We start from the raw sequence: 19057 nt of genomic DNA on the forward strand, positions 1-19057 counted from the left end.
ATTTCAAGAATTAGGATGAACACCTTGCTAAGAAGATGAAGATAACATACTTTTTTATTTTTTTATTTATTGATTTTAAATACTCTGGCTTGATATTCTGCAAACACCAGGCTTTATGGAGGGGCTGGGAAGGAGCAAAGTAATGAGGAGAAAATGAGAAAGTAAAGATCATTAGCATAGTTTTCATCTGTATACACAATGCAAAATATACTAATGCAGGCATTTGTCTGCCTTTTCTATCCAAGCACATAACAGGAGAGTTGAAAAACAGTGCGCTCAAGTCCCACATTCTCTTCATTGGAAAAGTGTTACTTTGTTGGGAAGAAAAGCAACATGGGATGCAGGAAGACCAACATGTCTTCTGGGGGCAACGACGGTTTCAAACAACCAGAATAGCAGGCAAAACCAAAGAGATACTTAGTCCTATAAAGCAAGTAAGAAGAAGTAGCCAAGAAAGTAGCACATACATTTCAGGACAAGAAACCATGGCCTGTTAAGTGTGAGGCAATGGCCTACTGAAAAGATACTTCTAAATGGAAGGAATGAATGGTAAGAAGAGACACATGCCTATAGTTAAAGGGAACTGTAGTAAACTCCTCAACAGTGAGAATGCAATTGGTGAATAAATGCAACCATAGCAATAATAAGCTAAATAAATAAGGTATACATTAGTTCATGTAAGAGGGAAGCTAACGTAGAGGGGTTTGGCTGGAGGTGTTTTGGTCTTATTAAGTCACTTTAACAGCTCCCACCCCCAATACACAGCTTCCCCAGTGCTCTGTTTTTCCTTCCTGTCATTTTCCCTTTGCGTTTAATTTAATTTAATCTTCCTTTTGATTCTCTCATCTCAAAGAAGTTTCGACAGCCCTTGGTTTTAAAAAAGAACCCCCCATGCAACTCCCATTTAGAACATGATACCCTCCAACAGTAAGTTTGTACATTTTAAGTACAGTATTCATTGTAAAAGTCACTCTTTTTTTTTTTTTCCTTCCAAAGGTCCAAGACCATAGCACAGAAAGCTTATTGAATTTACTTCATCAATTGCCTAACTTATATGTGTCCTTAAGTGACTCTGCTGCTCCTGAACTTTGCTTCATCTCAAGGCAGTCTTCAGAGTCCAGAAACAGGCATACCTAACACGCTCTTAAAACACAAGCTGAATTTAACCAGCTGTCCATGGCATAGGTCAATTGCTCCATTATCTCAAGTTTGCTAATCACCATGTACTATGTTATTTAACACTCCAAAATAACCATTAGATTAACACATTACACTGAGTTTCCTGAAAAGAGAATGCTACTTTCATCGCTTCACTTTCAAATTCAGACAAGAATGTCAAAAAGGTTAGACTAATAAAGGCAGTACCAGCACAACTTTTCTTATGGGTCATTTCATCAAATGAGATTATCCATGGGAAAGGATAAGGTTGGAGGAAAGGGATAAATTTAATTGCATCTCCTCTAACTTGCAGATTTTCTGCAAATCAGTGTGGTATGTAGTCAGTTCATTAGTATCTGGTAATTTCTGAATACTTGAGACACATTACTAAAATAGGGAAAAAGGAAGAAGAAAAAAGAACAACTACCTGTTACCATAAGATTTTTGTCAGAAGTCCAAGTGTCATATCATCCTTGTTAAATAAAAATAATAATGCCTCTCTTAAGTGGCACTTTTGACACTATAGATATAAGATGTAAGAAGGCATCTTCAGCAAATGAGGAGGATCAAAAGCTACTGACCTTTCAGATTACTTACAAACAAACTTTGTCAAGCTGCCACCTGACACTCCCACAGTACACAAAAGCACCTACTGATCAAACCCATAGCATTTTTTTAATATTCAAAGGAACATCTTCTTTAGGCCTACCTCATTGTACAGTTTACATTAATAGTTCCACCTGTTTGTGTTAGTAAATTGTTACATATGCATATGATTTAATTTTAACAGGTAAAATACTGCTTCATTATCTTAGCACTCAAGAACGGCTGAAACATTTTTTCCTCAAGTGCTTCCAGATGTAGCAATGAAAATTGTAATTATATGAAAGCCTCAGAGTTTACAGCATAACAAAAAATTCTTACAAAACTCTTGGACTTTATGGTATACTTCATGTGATTCACATAAAGAAGCATATGTGCACACAAACAAACATACATACTTTGTATATCCTATAAATATACTTTATTTTCATAATTTGCCAGGTGTCATTACACTGGTTCTACACTCTCACAAGGATGTTTTTGATACCTGTCGTCTGTGTGTGTGTGCATTCCTACAGAAAGTAATTTGCTTTCCAGAACTCCCTGTGACACAGGATTAGATCTCTACCTTTGACTAACAATAAATAATGCATACAGGTTTTACAGTTTTGCACGTTGAGGAATAAAACCTTTCATACTCTTCATACCTTCAGCAAAAGATTACTGAAGATACACAAAAATGTACATTGAATAAGGGGAAAGGCAGCTTTCAGGAAAGGCAAGAAGCGAAATCTGTTATAAATTGTTTACATAGGGTAGAGAAGAGTGGCCATGAGAGTGATATTATTCAGTTTGTTGGCTGCAATGAAGTAGCATGTGTTCAGCATGCACAAACCATTAGGTATGAAAGACTTCACCCTCCGCTTCTATCAGAGAATACCCATTAACCTCTTGCTACTGGCAAGTCTGATGATGCCATTTATTACAGCTGTCAGATACATCCAGAGATCCTACTGTTATTTGCTTACCTTCAACAAATGACTACACTTATGTCTGTATTTCTGCAATAGATGTTATGTGCCTGAGAATTAAATTTATAAATAATTATTTGAATTTCAACCACGTTTTAGAATGAGGCTAGGAAAAACACAGTACTTCACTGAAACGATGACCTCTCTTTCTCATCAACTGTAGCTTTCCACTGTTTGAGGAACCTCTCCCAAAGAAAGGCTACCCACAGAGTCAAGGTACAAGTCCCTGAAAAGGTAACTGTCACAGGTTTAGTGATGCTATAACAAATCTTTAGAAATTATTATCAAAAGATTCAGTTTTATATTAAAACTATGCCTCTGTACTGTCACTTAAAGTGCTTCAAGGACTGTTCTGCTTACTGATATTCTCAAAGCCTTTGAAAAAAAGTCTTTGAAAAGGTCAATTCCCCAAAGTACTGTCCGCTCATAGTTGCAACTAACATCAGTGGACACACAATCAGTGCCTTACATGCAGAGAATCAGGCCCAGATGTCTCAGAGGCTGTTTCCAAACGCAAGGAATACATGTTGATTTTTTTTATTAGTGTCTATGACCCTCAACTATTAAATGAAGATCATATCAATCCATCCCACAGAAACAACTTAATATTGTAAAGCATTAAGATTATAGTAAACCATTAGAAAATTAATAAACCTGGTTTCAGAACTCATTTGTATAGTATCTAGTAGGCAAAGTGAAGCCCTAAATATACTTGTGTGAAGGAACCCACATACTAAGGAGTTACTCATCAACTGAGGATGTCTCCTGTACTGAATGGGATGGGAATTTTGCAAGTAAAAGAAAAAAACCCAAAACATTAGTATGTAGCTTAAAAAAGGTAGGCTCAGAAAGTTCAAACTTCTATTGCAGACACACGACTTTTCCCAAGTATTGCCTTGGAAACATTTATTTTAATATTTAAGCACTTTTCACTTGATAACAATTTTTATTTTGGTTACTATTTAATATAATATTTTGTACATATAAATATTCAATACATGCCAGTTCAAACTTCATACACTTCCAGAGAAAAAAAAAAAATCTATGCATGTGTATATCTCGGGCTTGCAGTGCAAGAAATCTACCCGGTTTTAAATAAATCTTTATTTTTCTAAACTTCATTCTAACTTGCAAGCTACAATTAAGATTCCTGGCTCAAAGATGTTTGTTGAAAGTGAAATATTTGCTTTTTCAGTCTTATAGGCTGCACCAAAACAAGGTTATTTCCAAATAAGAATTCTGCTCTCTTTCTCCTATAATACAGATTTGTGTTTCTTGTGCCAATCTACTAGATACTAATAATAGAACAAGCTTTTCAGAAGATGTTGTCTCAGCTGCTTTCACTTAACTATTAATTGTTCTGTGTTCCACATGTTAATTTCTTTCCAAATGCTAACTTTGGCTCCCACCTACAAATGTTTTGGGTCTGTTTGCTTGCTCCTTCTGAAAAGTATTTTCATTCCTTGGGAGTCCTGGCTTCTTTAGTGCCTAGTGCTTTATCTTATTTTTTTGTGTCAACTTCTGGAGCTTGTAGTATCAAGAAGGAATTTGTTTAATTAAAATAAATAAAACAAAATAAATAATATAGCAACTGCTGTAATTCCCCCTGTAAGGGCTATATTGTATCCTTACAGTGGAAACACAGGAAAGAGCACAGGAATGCCATTTTTAATCCATCATTCAATAAAAAAAGAAAGTCATCCCATCCTGACAAATAACCTGTGTTGGCCACAGATGTGTTAAAGCAAATGTAAGCAGAGGGGACACATCTATTAATTACAAATATTCCTAGTGTTATCAGATTTATTTTTAAAGTATGTTTGTGTTTAGAACATAACCTAATTGGGACGTGAATTCATAGACATACAATCTAGCCAATGACCTTATTGGACACTAGTTACAAAAACAAAACCAGAGTTGTATAATGCAGAGTGGTGTTCTTGGGTCCTTTTGCTTGACTTTAAATGATATCACTGAAAATACCCACAATTTGTTGTCAAATTTTCTGACAAGCTTGCAATCCTAGCTCATGCACTAGTGTTCTCAGCTGCCTAGCAGGATCAGGAAAAATGTTTCTCTTGAAAAACACTGCACTGTGGAATAGGAAAACAGCTTTCTGTCTTCCCTCTCCTCAAAGAGTAAATATGGATCACGGCATCATGAAACAAATTTCATGGCTCAGTGGTCTAATTTGGACAGCTAACCTGTACATTGTGGTTCCCTATCACATTTTTAATTGCAAAAAAATTCCATAATATTCCATAAATTAATAGACTTCATATTCCATAGGAAATAAAAATGGGATAAGCTTGAAAATAAAAATAAAAAAAAATAAAAAAAAAAAAAAAAACAAAAAAAAGGACTACAGATTTCACTTAAGACTGCTTCAAAGCCTGGACATTATTACACTATTAAACTATGCTGTTTCCAACAACTCATCAGCCAAGAGGAGACTAAAATAACCAACCAAGTTAGAATGATTTATTTGTTTTAAGGAACATCTATCCCTTGCACTCTCTAAAAGACTGCAAAAAGTAAAATATTTCTTTGCCCGAAAAATTCTGTACTAGTAAACTTAAAGTCTTCTGCTACATACAAGGTGAGAGGTACAAGATAAAAGAGACAGACGTACGGGAGTAAAATCCTGCCAGTGCTGAAGACAGTCAGAAATGTCATTGAACTCAGTGGGTTTGTAATTTCACTCTGTCAATTTACCTGTACTTCAGACTAACAACGTGAATCTGAAAACAAATGACAGGTACTGGAAATCACTTGGGAGCAAATTATCTCATGATATTTTGGAACTGTATATTCCAAACAGATTAGGCATCCTCATATGACTTACATGGCAGGAATGCTCAGAAGGACCTGATAAAAATCACACAACCATTATTTATTTATGTATTTACTGCAGCTCGCCCTCAAGGTTTTATAAATCTAAAGGGAAAAAAAACCCTAAAAATAATAAAAAAACCCCAAACCAACCAATAAAACAAAACAAACAAACAAAAAAATCCACCCAAAATAACCCAACCAACAAACAAACAAAACCCAAACAAACAAAACAACACAAAAAATCCCTACAACGTCAAAATAATTCTAGAAAGGGCTTAGCATTACTGGTGGACAAAGCAGGCATATCAGAGAGATTACATGACCCATCTGTAATACCACTAAAACCTATTACCTGCATGCTAGAATAAAAGTCTCCAGATAATGGTGCTCATTTTATTCTGTCTCTAGTGTACATAAGAACATCTTTCATTAAGATGTTTTGTAGTTGAATATTGTTTCTATCTGGGCAGGAAAGGATCTTTAACATCCATTTAATGAGTCATATGACATAGAAGATACCATGTTTCCTGACAGCTATTACAGATAGCTCCATTGTACTCATGGTCCTGTGGCCATATCATGAGATTTTATAAGTAGGCATATACAAAATTCCTATCACACCATGAAACCAGATGGTCTCAAGTGATTGATGGAGAACTGCAAGGCCTAGGGATCTGTTACCAGACAGTGACTTAGTACAGTAAAATACAGCTAATCCTGTTGGGAACTGTATCTCATAGCCTTGATTTGCAGTGTTCTACAAATGGAGCTGTCTGATCAACCTTACAGTAAAGTTGCAGCAGACATCTGTGGAAACTGGCAAACAAGTACAAAAATAAATCAAAGCTATCCAGGAGATCCTGTCAACTTTTAAAATGTTCTTACACAAAGGCACACCTGGAATTTGCACAACCTTGGACTGATTACCAGAGGGACCTGTATGTTGAATGGGCAGGATAAGTAAATAGTGGCCCTGTCGGAAGATAAAATTCCTCGAGCAGTCAATCTGTCTCTACTTTCTCATTCTTCATATATAGGAAAAAGAAAAAAAATCTCATAATCATGTACATGATTATACATTCCATGCAAAAAAGTTCAAGCTGAATTTATACTGTCCTGAAATATATGGAAAAACTGAATGGAATCAGGATTTCCCTATACTGAATTCTACCTTCAATTTTACAAAAGAGCATTATGCAAAGGTTCAAAGGCTCTACAAAGGTTATCATTGATGAAATAACAACCCACTATTTTCCCATACATGTTAAACTCTTTTCATGACTGGAAAAAATCATTCTTTCAAAAAATCTCAATGGCTTAGGAAAGACGGGAGTCTAATTTTACCAATTCAACACTGTAATACTGGCTTTAAAGGACTGGAGAGATATATCATTAGAGAAATTAGAGAAATATCAGCCTTAAATCAGCACAGAGATTAAAAACACCCTACAAAAAGAAAATAACAGAGATTTCCATTGTCCTCTGCTGTACTTGATTAGGCTCTTTCTGGATAGAAATAACAGTTCATCATTCATATATGGATAAATATGTCTTCACTTTTGAAGTGGTTTTACTTATTTGCTTGTGCACTGGTTTTCTTTTAACTATTCATCTGTTTAACCTGTCATATTTAAAATGAATCATTTCTGAAATGCTTGATGAAATTTTGCATCAAGTGCAATGTCAAAGGAAGACTATAGTAAAAGCCTGAAGTTGTTTAAACAACAAAACCAGAGAATTTAATCTCTAAGTCCCACCTGTTACTACTGCTTCAATATTCCTATTCCATCTTCTCCTTATACTGCACTTTCACCTGACTGATCTCCTTAGGCATTATTTTAGGCATCCTTATTTACTTCTCACAGACAATGTCTTGGTTCTAGCACACTGTTTTTCACGTATGGAAAGTATGGGGAACTGGAGGTTACTATATCCTAAAGCTAAGTCCAAATACAGACTACTGTTTGCTGTAGAGGACAGACAGCTCTGGAATGATGTCAGTAAGACAAGGCAGCAGTTAAACTTGCATGCCCATTACTAAAAGAGATCAAGTAAGATGCATGGTTTCAATACAAGATTACATATATGGATAAGGGGGGACTGCCTTTACTGAAAGAAAAGACAAAGAGTTGGAGAGAGTCTTTAAATCAAGATCTGACACCTATCTAGAAGTTACATTACTGAATAAGTAAAATATTACAGACAATGAATATAGGCAAGATCCTTTGGTTCTATAATACAAAAGGTCAGATCTGATTGTCATACTGGTCTTCTCCATACTTAAAAAGCAACAATGCAATTCTAGCTGAAAATACTAAACAGAAATAGAGGTAAACAGAGAAAATCATTGTCTGTAATGTTGCAGTGAGCCAGCATAGACATGAGAAAGTCATGCGCTCTTCAATGGCCTTTCTCTTGGCCAACAGGAAAAGCCTTCCTTGGCTCTTCCTCTTAGCCTTTATTCATGGTCGCCACAAGTAACAAAACCAGTATCTTTATTTTTAATAAGGCACCTCATTGGAACAAGAGAAGAAAATCTTCCCAGTATAATTTTCTACAGTAGAACATCTACTATGCAGCAGTGCAAAGGGGCTATAAAATCTAATATTGACAAAATGGACAGCCCTATCATTTTCATGTTTTACATTCCTTTTACAGTGACAAACTCTCCTCTCAGCAGATCATTGCATTAGTAAAGAAATTACCTGTAACCAGAGTCTGTCACCTGAGTCTGTTCCACCATTGGCAGTGCATTGAAAAGTAGCAAATTGTCCTGCATTGACTTCCACACTCTGAAGACGCAAGAAGTGGGGAGTTTTTGCTGTTGGAAGAAGATAAGAGTACTGGAGTTATACAACATGGAAGTACTGGCTACGTACAACACACTGAGCAAATTAAACAGCCTTACTTTAAAAGGTTTAAATTACCGACTACGCATTAGATTTTACATTGGTTTACTTCTGTACCTGGGAAACAGCAGAAGGGAAGGGTGCTCTTTAATTGTTCTTGCTGAGTAAATTATCTTAGCTCAGCACCCCTCTCGTAATAACACTCTATTAATAAAAATCACATTAGAAACTAATTATGTTTTGAAAAAAACCCCCAAACTATTAGATATTTACACTACCAACTAGCCAAAACAGTAAGAAGTTGACTGATGTTGTCAGGGAAATAAGTTTTTTGTTTTAACCAGGTACAGTGTCTATAGAGGAGATGCTTTAGAAATGTAGCACATAAAACAGCTAAAATGCTAACACAGCACTTCTCACCAACTACAGCTGTATTCTTTAAATAAAATTATTTTCAACAACACTGCAGGGAGAAAAAAACCAAACCCAAAACACAATGCATTCTCCTTACCAATTCTCATTTTTCATTCAGAAAAAGAAAACATTTCCAGTAAAAATTTAAGCATTAAAGCTACAAATAACCTAATAAATGAAACAAATGTTCAAACAAGAACTATGTCCACTGAAGGAGGAAAGACAGTATGTATATTTTTGTTTTACTGGAAAGAGTCAACCACATGACACAGAAAAACATAGAAATTTGATAAGGAAACTTATCCTTCAAAAGGCAGCATTCCCAACCATTCAAATCCTAGGGCAGGTAAGGTGTTTTTTTGCACTGACTAATACTAGCAAATAAGCCAGGCTCTGATCATTACTTTCAGACATGGAAATGTTAGTGCTAGCAATAAGCTGGCAAAATAAACATACATTTTCCAGCAGAGCACCACAACCATTTACAGTGTTGGTGACATTTTCTTAAAAGATCTTATCACCAGGAGAAATTGTAATTGTTTGTTAGGAATTATAAGTAACCAGCTATCAATATTCAAGAAAAAGTGTTTAAGATCCAGTGCAAAGCAGTATAAGAAGGAGAAGATGACAGAATAAAATAGCTCAAATTAGTATCTAACTACAGAACAAAATTTTTCCATTATAACTGTCCTTATAGCAAATGGTTAGACATACTGCTTCTTTTTTTTTATTTCTTTTGAACACCTCCCAATTAGGACAGACAGACTTATCGAACCGTAGAATGGTGAGGGTCTGAAAGAACCTTAAGATCATCTACTTCCAAACCCCCTGCCATCATCTGGGATGCCTCACCATAGACCATGTTGCCCAAGACTCTGTCCAACCTGGTCTTGAACACTGCCAGGGATGGAGCCAAAGTCACATTTTTCTTTGCCTATCTAGCTATTAATGTCTAACTAACCAGTAAATTCTTCAGCAAGTTCCCCATTTCTCAGTCATTTCTTTTTTACATCTGCTTTTACCTCACTTAGTGGAGAGGGTGAAGAGGGGCATTAGGTTTTAAAAACAAACACACACACAAGAAAAACCTCACCCACCCACTACAATCTATCCCTTTCAGTTCCATGTGCCTAGAGCTTGTGTTCTGTTTGGTCTTCATTCATCCTACCCAGAAAACCGCCTAGCAAATATTTTTCCTATTTCAACTTGTGTTTAAAGAGTTAATAATTCCAAAAAGTATTTTTTCTGGCAATACACAGAAATAATAGCATTATGAGTCTTACAAAGTTTTAGACACACAGTAGCTCTGTCCCAATTTTCACACAATTTTCAATTTTCCTGTAGACAGTATAACTGGTTTGATGTCTTAATTTCTAACATTTTAATTACTTGATCAAAGAACTTTTCATTAAAGCTTTTGCATTCCAGCACTGCCACTTTAGAACTCTACACACCATGGGCTATAACTCAGTCTCCAAACTAACAAGAGCTATTTGGGGGTTTTGAGAATTGATTGGTACAAATGCACAGACCAAACCTCTCAAAATCTGTGTAAGAAAAATTATTAAGCTGATAAAATGCTGCATTAGACTTACCCTTTCTGAACCAAAGATAAAAATTCAAAATGCAGAAGCACAAATACTGTCTAACAACGTGAGAGCCTGCTGTGTTTATTAGAACTAAGTGATTCAGAAATAATGGTTGCTGATTCTGCATAACTGTCTCTGTATTTGAAGAAATGTCTGTATCTTCTTGCCACTAACAATAAAGCCATTTTTATGAGGTGCTCTGTTAGTAACAGATAATCACTTTTTATTTTAAATCACAGCTCTTACAAGCGATAAAGAACTCATGCAAGCACAATATGTTGAACAATTACACAGAAGTTAGGTATCTTTTTTCACACTCTGTCATTTGGTCAGTAAGTTAACAACCTACAATTCCATCTATCGTCTTAACACACATAACAAATAGCAGATACGTGAAATTATCATTTATCTAAGTAGTCTGTTCAAGTACATCTGGATTACCATATTAAAGCATTAATTTACAATGTCTTGTTTTGACATCAGTTTTAAAGGAACTTAGGATAGTTAAGTATTACATATCCTTAATAATGGGATACAGAAACCTACCTGAAACATCAGGAAGTAAAACAGTGCAGAAATTAAGCCATTAACCTCATGAAGCACCCTAAGTAACCTTGCTTAGCAAAGCCTCAGCCCTCAGCCAGCTGAGTTTTCTTCCTTCTAAGCCTTGGAAAGAAAAATCATATATATTCAGCTCTTGTATATTTCATCTGCTCTCACTAATGTCTCAGCTTGTGGCTGCACAGATGTTTTCATGCAGACAGAAAACTGGTCAACATATCTTGGTGACTTTTGTTCTGAAGGAGTCGTTAGATGGCTCTGGGGCTCATGCCAAGTGCTGTACACGAGGTGCATGACAGAGATGTCTTTAAAGCCAGTAAGGTGCAGTGCTCAAATGCTAGGAACACCTTGTAGGTACTCAGCCTATATGTACAGCAGTTACATTGTTTTCTGTTATTCTCCTTATCTTTTGCTCCACGTGTGTTGACGCATAGTGGCTTATTAATTTTAGGGGGCTAGCTTTAAAATAGTGGATAGGTACTTACTACATGGATGTCCTAAAACTTTCACTTCATCAATAGCCACGTATCCTGGATGACCTGAAGTGACCACTTCAAAAACAACCTGAGAAGCAAAAAGAGAATTTCAGTTACCAGCTTTGTAACACAGGGAATATAAAAATACTCTGTTACAGAGAATACATCTAATTTTTTAATATGTTGAGAACTCTTTGAAAACAAAATACAATTAAAAAAACCCCAAAATGTGTTGTTCTTATCAGTAACATTAGCGAGAACATAAAACACATTTTTTCATGTTTATACTATTTTTGGAGATTTAGAAGTGTGATCACAACACGGAATAACCAAATCCTCCCAGTATTTGGTCTGCTAAAGTAGTTACCAAGTAATCATCTTAAGATTCATACTTTATTTTCAATTCTTTGTCTTGCAGAGTAAACTCCTACTTTACTTTAAAAAAATACAGTTCTGCATTATACAGAGATTTGCACAGTATCAGAAACAAACATACCTATTTTCATGAATGTATTTTCCATGCTCTTAATCTTCCACCGAATGTAGCGAATTAAGTAAAGCAGATCCATTTGCCATGGTTTGTTTAATGGCTATAAATAGGTCACAAAATAAATGGACCGCTCTTGTCATTAGAATTAAGTACACTCAAAAGTAAACCTCTCCAAACTTTGGCAGCCTTAGCTTTGACTATCCCAAGAATGTTTATGCGGAAAAGAAGAAAATATGCCAGTAACATTAATAGGTATATTTCCAAGCCAATGCTCATGAACTTCATGATCAAATCCAGGCTGTGATTTTTTAATTATTTATCCTTTTGCTTGGAAAGTTAATTCTAACTGCCTCTTGTAACTAGTCTCAGGAAATACACTGAGGAAGAAAGTTTAGAAACTATTTTCATGCATATGCTTTACTTGACCTTGGAACAGATGCAGAAGGACACTACGCATCGTATCCTTTACTGCAATTATTTCAGCAGAAAGAGAACGATGCAGAATGGAAACATGTCACAAAGATAACATACAGCTCGTAATATTATATCATCGTTTCCTGGTGACGGATAAACACTGGTTCTGATTTTAAAACAAGCCTTGAGGTGAGCAAATTCTTCACTGTCTCTTGCCTCTGCCTTCTCCCATCTTTCTCATTGCTATATCCACGGACACCATCCTGTTCTTCTCCCTCAGACATCGTCTTCCTAAACACTGTCCATTTCTCCCTCCCAATTTCACTTGAATGAAATATAGCTTTAACTCCACATGGCTGAGCAGGAAAAAAATCTACTTTTCATTCTAGTTCTGCCTCCTGCCTACACAGGATTTTCAACCGACAGTGCTTATGTTGCTCCTGGATAACCAGGCAGTAACAAAAAAACACAAGACAGCAATGAGGAAAATTCAAAAGCCACCAAATAAACTTTGCAGAAACAATTTCTACAAGAAAAGAATTGCTAAGTCACAAGCCCCAGCCTGTGGCCTTTTAAATGCCCAATAGCACTCCGATGGGACTTAAAAGTTGGTATCACTGATCCGCATAGGGCATGGATTTGGCTTTCACATTCAAGCATTCAGAGCAAGACCATTCAAAAATTCACAACATCTTTTTCTACAAAGAAGAAAATCTCCTGGTGGAACAAATCTTAGGAACTGTCTTGGGAAGCAGAAGTTCTTGAACTAAAAAAGCAGAAGCTCTTAAATAATAACTTGCATTCAAAGACCTGAAAGAGCTTTTCCAACCATGATCATTCTTATGCTCACCTTAACGGCATTACAACGGAAATACAGAGAGAGAGATGACTTGCACAGAGTAGCTGTAAGTTTTGACAGCAGTGCAAGATGCAGAATGCAGCTCCTGACTTCACTCACTGAACTTTGGCAAAAGAACAATCTCAATTAACAAATGTGACAAACAGTTGTATGTTTGTGTTATGCTACCTGATATAAAATGGCTATGCTGGTGCCCTTGGAAGGAGGAGGAGACTGCTCCACTTCCTGAACAGCTACCAAGCCTATTCAAATTGGAGATCATCTGAAAGACTGTAGGGCACGAAAACCATGGCATAGTCCCAGGAACCTGCAGTTAATGCAAGGATATTACAACACAGCAGTGAAGAACAGCCAGCAGACAGCCTGGTCTCAGAAATGGTGGAAAAGTTTCATGGGGAAATATACTGCCATTAGGAAAATCATTATGTTAACTGAATCTAAGTGGAGGCAAAGACCTGCCTATAAAAACACAGTGGGTTTGGAACAGTTACTGATTTCTCTCCTGTATGCTGTCATGAAGAGGAAAAAACCAAAATATTAACTTTCTAATTTTCATTGAAATACAGCCTATAAAAAAAAAACAACCCACAAAAAAACAAAACAACCAAAAAAAACAAAACAAAATGAAACACCTCTCTTTTTGAGCACTTAACTATAAGAAGCATATCTGCGCAAAGCCACCTGAAAAATCTACTTGATCCATGATCCCACCACTGCAGAGCAGAGGAGGTTTTATCTGGTTCTTCGCTTTCAGGTATGCTAAATTCTAGAAAACTCTGGAGGAACTGGCACATGCCTATCTCTGAAGCAGCCAAAGCAGTCAGAAATTTTCTGTTAAAAATATTACTACCAGATAATAGGGTTTTAACTATTTTTAAAAAACGTTGCATAGAAGTGTCTTTTCCAAAGAATTACCTGATTTCCAGCAAAACCAAATACCTGAGGCTTTAGAAAAGATACACAATACCTGAGTTGAAGTTCTCAAAATAATTTCTATAATTCATAACAGGGGAGCTTAGCTACAGGCTCTCCAAGAGTTTTCAGGTACTTCACTATTGCAATATACTTGCAGACAAATAAAACTTGAAGATTTTAAATCAGTTCTTTCGGCTCACAGGCAGAAATGGCAACCTTGAAATAACTGAATCGGACCTGTTTATGACAACAGAGAAAGACTCAATGAGTGATCTAAAATAACTTGCCATATCTCTGGACAACGTATCAAAAATATTACCACAATTAAGCAAGGCAATGTATCATGAAAGTGCCAGCTGGACACGCCATTCAGTTACAATTAATGGCATTAAAGAGGACATGTTCCAAAGAAAAGTAATATAAATTCAAATACTGATAGTTCATTCATGCTTCTATTGAAAGCAATGGCCATCCTGGTATCAACTTTAATAACTGTAAGTATTAATCTCTTCTAAGAAAAAAATTGCAATTTATAGTAAATGGAAAGAGACACTATAGCCAGTAGTGTCATACCAGTGTCAGAGACATCACTAATGTGCCTTTTACTTCATATGTAAAAGAACATGACACCTAATCCAAATTTAGTAACATAATTTCTGTTCCGTTCACACGCTGTGAAATACTGTCAAGTGCTGTATCCAAATCCAGTATTTTGTTTTATTTAAAGTAATAAATGAAAATTATTGACCAAAATATCTGTTTAACTAAGCATTTTCCCTTTTACACTAAAAAATGAATTTGATTCTATGCATGACACGTTTCTGAAAGTCCTAGTAAGTGTGCTGCACACTGTTAGAGGGGTTAGAAGTTGCTCAGAAATCGACCTAGAAATATTTGTTGCCTCATTTATTCACTGAAAAGCATGTATTAAGGTTGTCAAGACTATTCACAAATCTGGATCAGTTTTGCTAGTAATTTCACTGGAAATGAAACCTAGAAACTTACTTCACATCCATTTTTTCCCATCGCTTCACAGCTGAAAAGTAGCTTGTCTTGTAACATTTTGACTTCCTTGGATTTTCCTTTTTTTTTTTCCTATTATTCCTCCCCCTTATCAGTCCGGAAACAACTGGTTAAAACACTCAATTCACTTGCTCAGGAAGAACTCTGCCGAATGTCAGCCTGCGAGCTGTTTTACACCGCTCACCCCCTCACAGGCCTGCCAAACAGGAACCAGGGAAGCGGCTTAGCACTGCACTGTCCCTGATCCTCCCTGCTTCAGTGAAGAGCAAAATTAGCTTTTCATTCCTGTCACTTCCCCTTGCTACATATGAACAAAGAAAGGGGGTCTGCTCACTAACATAAATGCTTACTGCTGAAAATGTGTGACTCAAGATAACTTGCCTGTTCCAAAGAACAATAGAAATAAACAGGTTCGGTTGCCACATAACCTCACTCCGTAAATTCCTGCTTTTGTTGTACAGAAATTAGGCCTTCAGTCAAAACGTGGATTGTACTTAATATAAACACACTGTACTTCACAGGACTTAAAATAGCACTTTGCAAAAACAATAAAGAGAAAGGTGTATTCATAAAGCTACTTTACGTCAAGGCTGCACTCCTGCTTCCCTGAACCCTCAGTAAGGGGACAGTGATGTATTACATGCTGCTTACAGCCTTTCCTTGACTATATTTTGCAAGGTGTTGGGAACAGTTTCTCTCCAGAAAATTGGCATTGTCTTGTATACATGTGGGTTGAGTTCTTCTGGCCCCTTTTGACTCGTCCTAGGACTACCCGCTTTACCAACAGTACACGATCACAGCAACTGGTGCCTCAGAGACATGGGAGGTTCCTGGCATTCCCAGGCCCCGCAGAAACCCATCCCAGGTTATTGACTTGGGCTGTCTAACATGTGTTCAGGCCTCCGTAGCTGGGAGTTTGCTTTATGCCATTTCCCTCCCCAACCCTCACTCCTGCACAATTACCATTCACCATTCACACAAGCACTCAAGCCCATTAAATACTTCGGTGGTTGCTGCCAGCCTGAGTGAGACTCCAAAGAAACATCTTACAACTGAGCAACACAGAAAACTGAGCTCTCGACATTAAGACTTATTAAATCTTACTTGTCTGTATTTGTTTCTAAATCAGTTGCCATTTTACATTTCTCTGAATACCCAGAAGCTTTCTTGGTTTAGAAACCACAGACTGAAGCAAATAAGAGCCTTGTGTATATGACAAAAAGCTCACACCTGCTTACTCTTGGCCATTTTTAGACTGCTGGGGTTTTTAAATTTAGTATGAGGTTTGACATGGTCACATCTTTCTCAAAATAACTACTGCCAAATCACCCAACTCAGCGACGAAGAACTATTTAAGATGCCTGACACAGGGTGGTGATTCAAAATGCAATATGCATTTCAAAGTTTCTTTTGAGTTCAAAGCACAGTTTAGGAACTGCATGCGCACAGCTGAATGCAACACACACAACACACGAGAATGTGAGCCTGACCTTTACTTCACAAGAAGCTTAATTCTCAGTCCTACCCGATGACTTAAGTACAATGCCTGAGCCAAACTCCAAGCAAAGCATGTAAAAAGCAGGTTATGGAACAAATGAAAGTTTAAGACCAGATTTGAAAAGGTAGGTTAGATCTACTGCTTCTTATTCCCTAAACTCCTAATTTACAAGAGAAAAGTGTCAGAATGGTAAAGGATAAATCTCATCTCGGTGTGAAGTGATACTGTAACTCCTTTGTGTCCTCACTGAAAAAGATCAGGAATTACTGCCAGCCTCTTACCCTATTTTCTCATTCCATTTTCATAGGAATTTATGTTTAAAGAAGATGCAGTGGCATAGAGAGTAGTATTACTTCACTGGAAGCTATTTTTAATCCTTTCAATTCCATTTCTGCATTTTAAAACTGCAGCATTTGTTGTTCTATTTAATCAAGATTTGTTTCAGCTCACTGCTGCCATACCTGGCTCCCAGAAAAGTACAAAGTACAAAGCAAATAATACAAAATATAAAAACTGATAGGGGGAAGGTGTGTAACTTGCAATAGCGCTGTTCCAAATTGCTTGCTTAGGACTAGGGAATGCAAGCACTCAGCAGACTCGATCCAGTAGTGACATTTTGCATCTTACAAAGTTCCAAAACTGCAATGCTTTAAAACCATAAAATATATTTTAAATACTACTAATTGTTCTGACAATCATTATCTAACCTGGGGGGGGAGGGGGGGAGAGGGAGGGAAGAAAAAGAAAGAAAAAAGAGAAAAAAAGCAACCTCACCCCAAAGACACAAGCAAGAAACAAGCCTGAAATCAACCGGGTTTTGTCCTGCTAAAACATCCAAATGAGGGAAAAAAAAATTTAATAAAACAACAACAAACCCCCCAAAACTTCCAACCCTTTCCTCACTAGGGAGCAGACTTTTCAGGACTTGTATCTCAAGCATCAATTTTAATGCTTCTTAACCTACTGAGACTGCTCCTCAAGAATGTAAAAACCAGCTCACCATTACCCATAGAAATCTACATAGTATTTATTTAATCCTCTTTTTCTGGTGTACATCCTAATTCTATTCAAGTACAGAAGGTGAAGGTCTCAGTAATTATGTGAAGCCTTGTTTTGTTTGAGGCTGTCTCTAATGGCATGATAAACTCCTTGATTCTCTTGCTTAAGATGCACCAAGTAGACAATAGCTCAGCAAAACAAACTTCTCCTGTGACCAATGATAAAAAGAAGAAGGCAATGCGCTCTCTGGGGAGCACTCCTAAAAGGATTTTATAATACAGAAATAAGACTAGCTCCTGTAGAAATATTCCAGCTACTTAGAAACAAATAGCTCAGAGACCAGGAGGCCCAGCAGAAAAAAACAAGCTGTACTGATTTCTTTAACCCTCAGAAGGTGTTTGGCAGCTAGAACCTATGTTACTACAGCTATGCTGTAATCAGTAACTGGACTGCAACGCAGATGTACCCTAAAGTCAAATGTAGATGTTAAGCAGTAGCACTTAGAGGACCATTAATTATAGAATGAAACATATCCTTAATCACAAGAATACTTGACAATTTAAGTTTAAATAAGTAATTAAACTACAATTACTGTTGTTACGTGCCAGTTATCATTGTGATTTATATATGTAGTACAGCTTTCATATGGGGTGAAACCTACACAAATAATTACCTACCAAAAGGAAAAGTGCACATTAAAAGAAATCAATTACTTTGTTCAGAGACTGTACTTCCAAATAGTCAATTCTAAATGGAAACCCAACCTGAAAGGTATTAACAAGCTTGGGTAACTGGTGCTACAATAATAAAATACTGTTAATTATTAAATCTTTTGAATGCTTTGCACTTACGCGTTAATAATACACAGTTTGAAGAAATAAATCTTTACAAGTTGGTTTAAAATTCACTCCACATTTCACAATCTTAATTCACTTTTTCACAATCTAATTTATAGTCAGCTACCTAGTGGGAGTTGCCTATGTTTTCCATGAATCAACAGCAAAACAGACCAGCACTGCGTTTTTAAACATCCCAAATTGTACAAACACTGTAACTCTGAAATGTTATCACATGTAATTTGTTTTCAGATTTTTGTAGTACATTTTGCTTTCATTTGCAGCTAGACACCTTGTATGTGTCTTACTAATGGAACAAAATTATAAGGCATTCACAAACATGCAGATGCCTACATGGATATGTGATACAAAAGCAATAAAGATTTTACATTGCTTTGTCCCTTCACATACTAACACCGAGTGTGTTCCTGAAGGCTACTCATTGGGAAACTACCAACTTTCATATATGAATTTAACATGGCCCTATCATTCCTTAAATTTTTTTCTTAGACTTTTCTTAATTCTGTTTAATAAGGACAGCAGCCTCAGAAAATCCCTGGGAGGAAG

The 19057-nt window shown here is 36.4% G+C and overlaps 1 protein-coding gene across 10 annotated transcripts in view; it reads right to left on the reverse strand.

Annotated features, from left to right (window-relative positions):
- The window catches only part of PTPRM (protein tyrosine phosphatase receptor type M), a 470168-nt gene that overhangs the window by 297003 nt on the left and 154108 nt on the right, over positions 1-19057 (reverse strand). For all 10 annotated transcript variants that reach the window (XM_065668023.1, XM_065668021.1, XM_065668020.1 and 7 more), the window contains exons 4-5: positions 11466-11544; positions 8273-8388 (exon numbers count right to left, since the gene is read on the reverse strand). In XM_065668023.1, the coding sequence (XP_065524095.1) occupies positions 8273-8388; positions 11466-11544 (195 nt within the window). The remainder of the gene's footprint in view (positions 1-8272; positions 8389-11465; positions 11545-19057) is intronic.

Source organism: Lathamus discolor, chromosome 2 (assembly GCF_037157495.1).
Source record: "Lathamus discolor isolate bLatDis1 chromosome 2, bLatDis1.hap1, whole genome shotgun sequence".
In the NCBI taxonomy this organism is placed as follows: domain Eukaryota; kingdom Metazoa; phylum Chordata; class Aves; order Psittaciformes; family Psittacidae; genus Lathamus; species Lathamus discolor.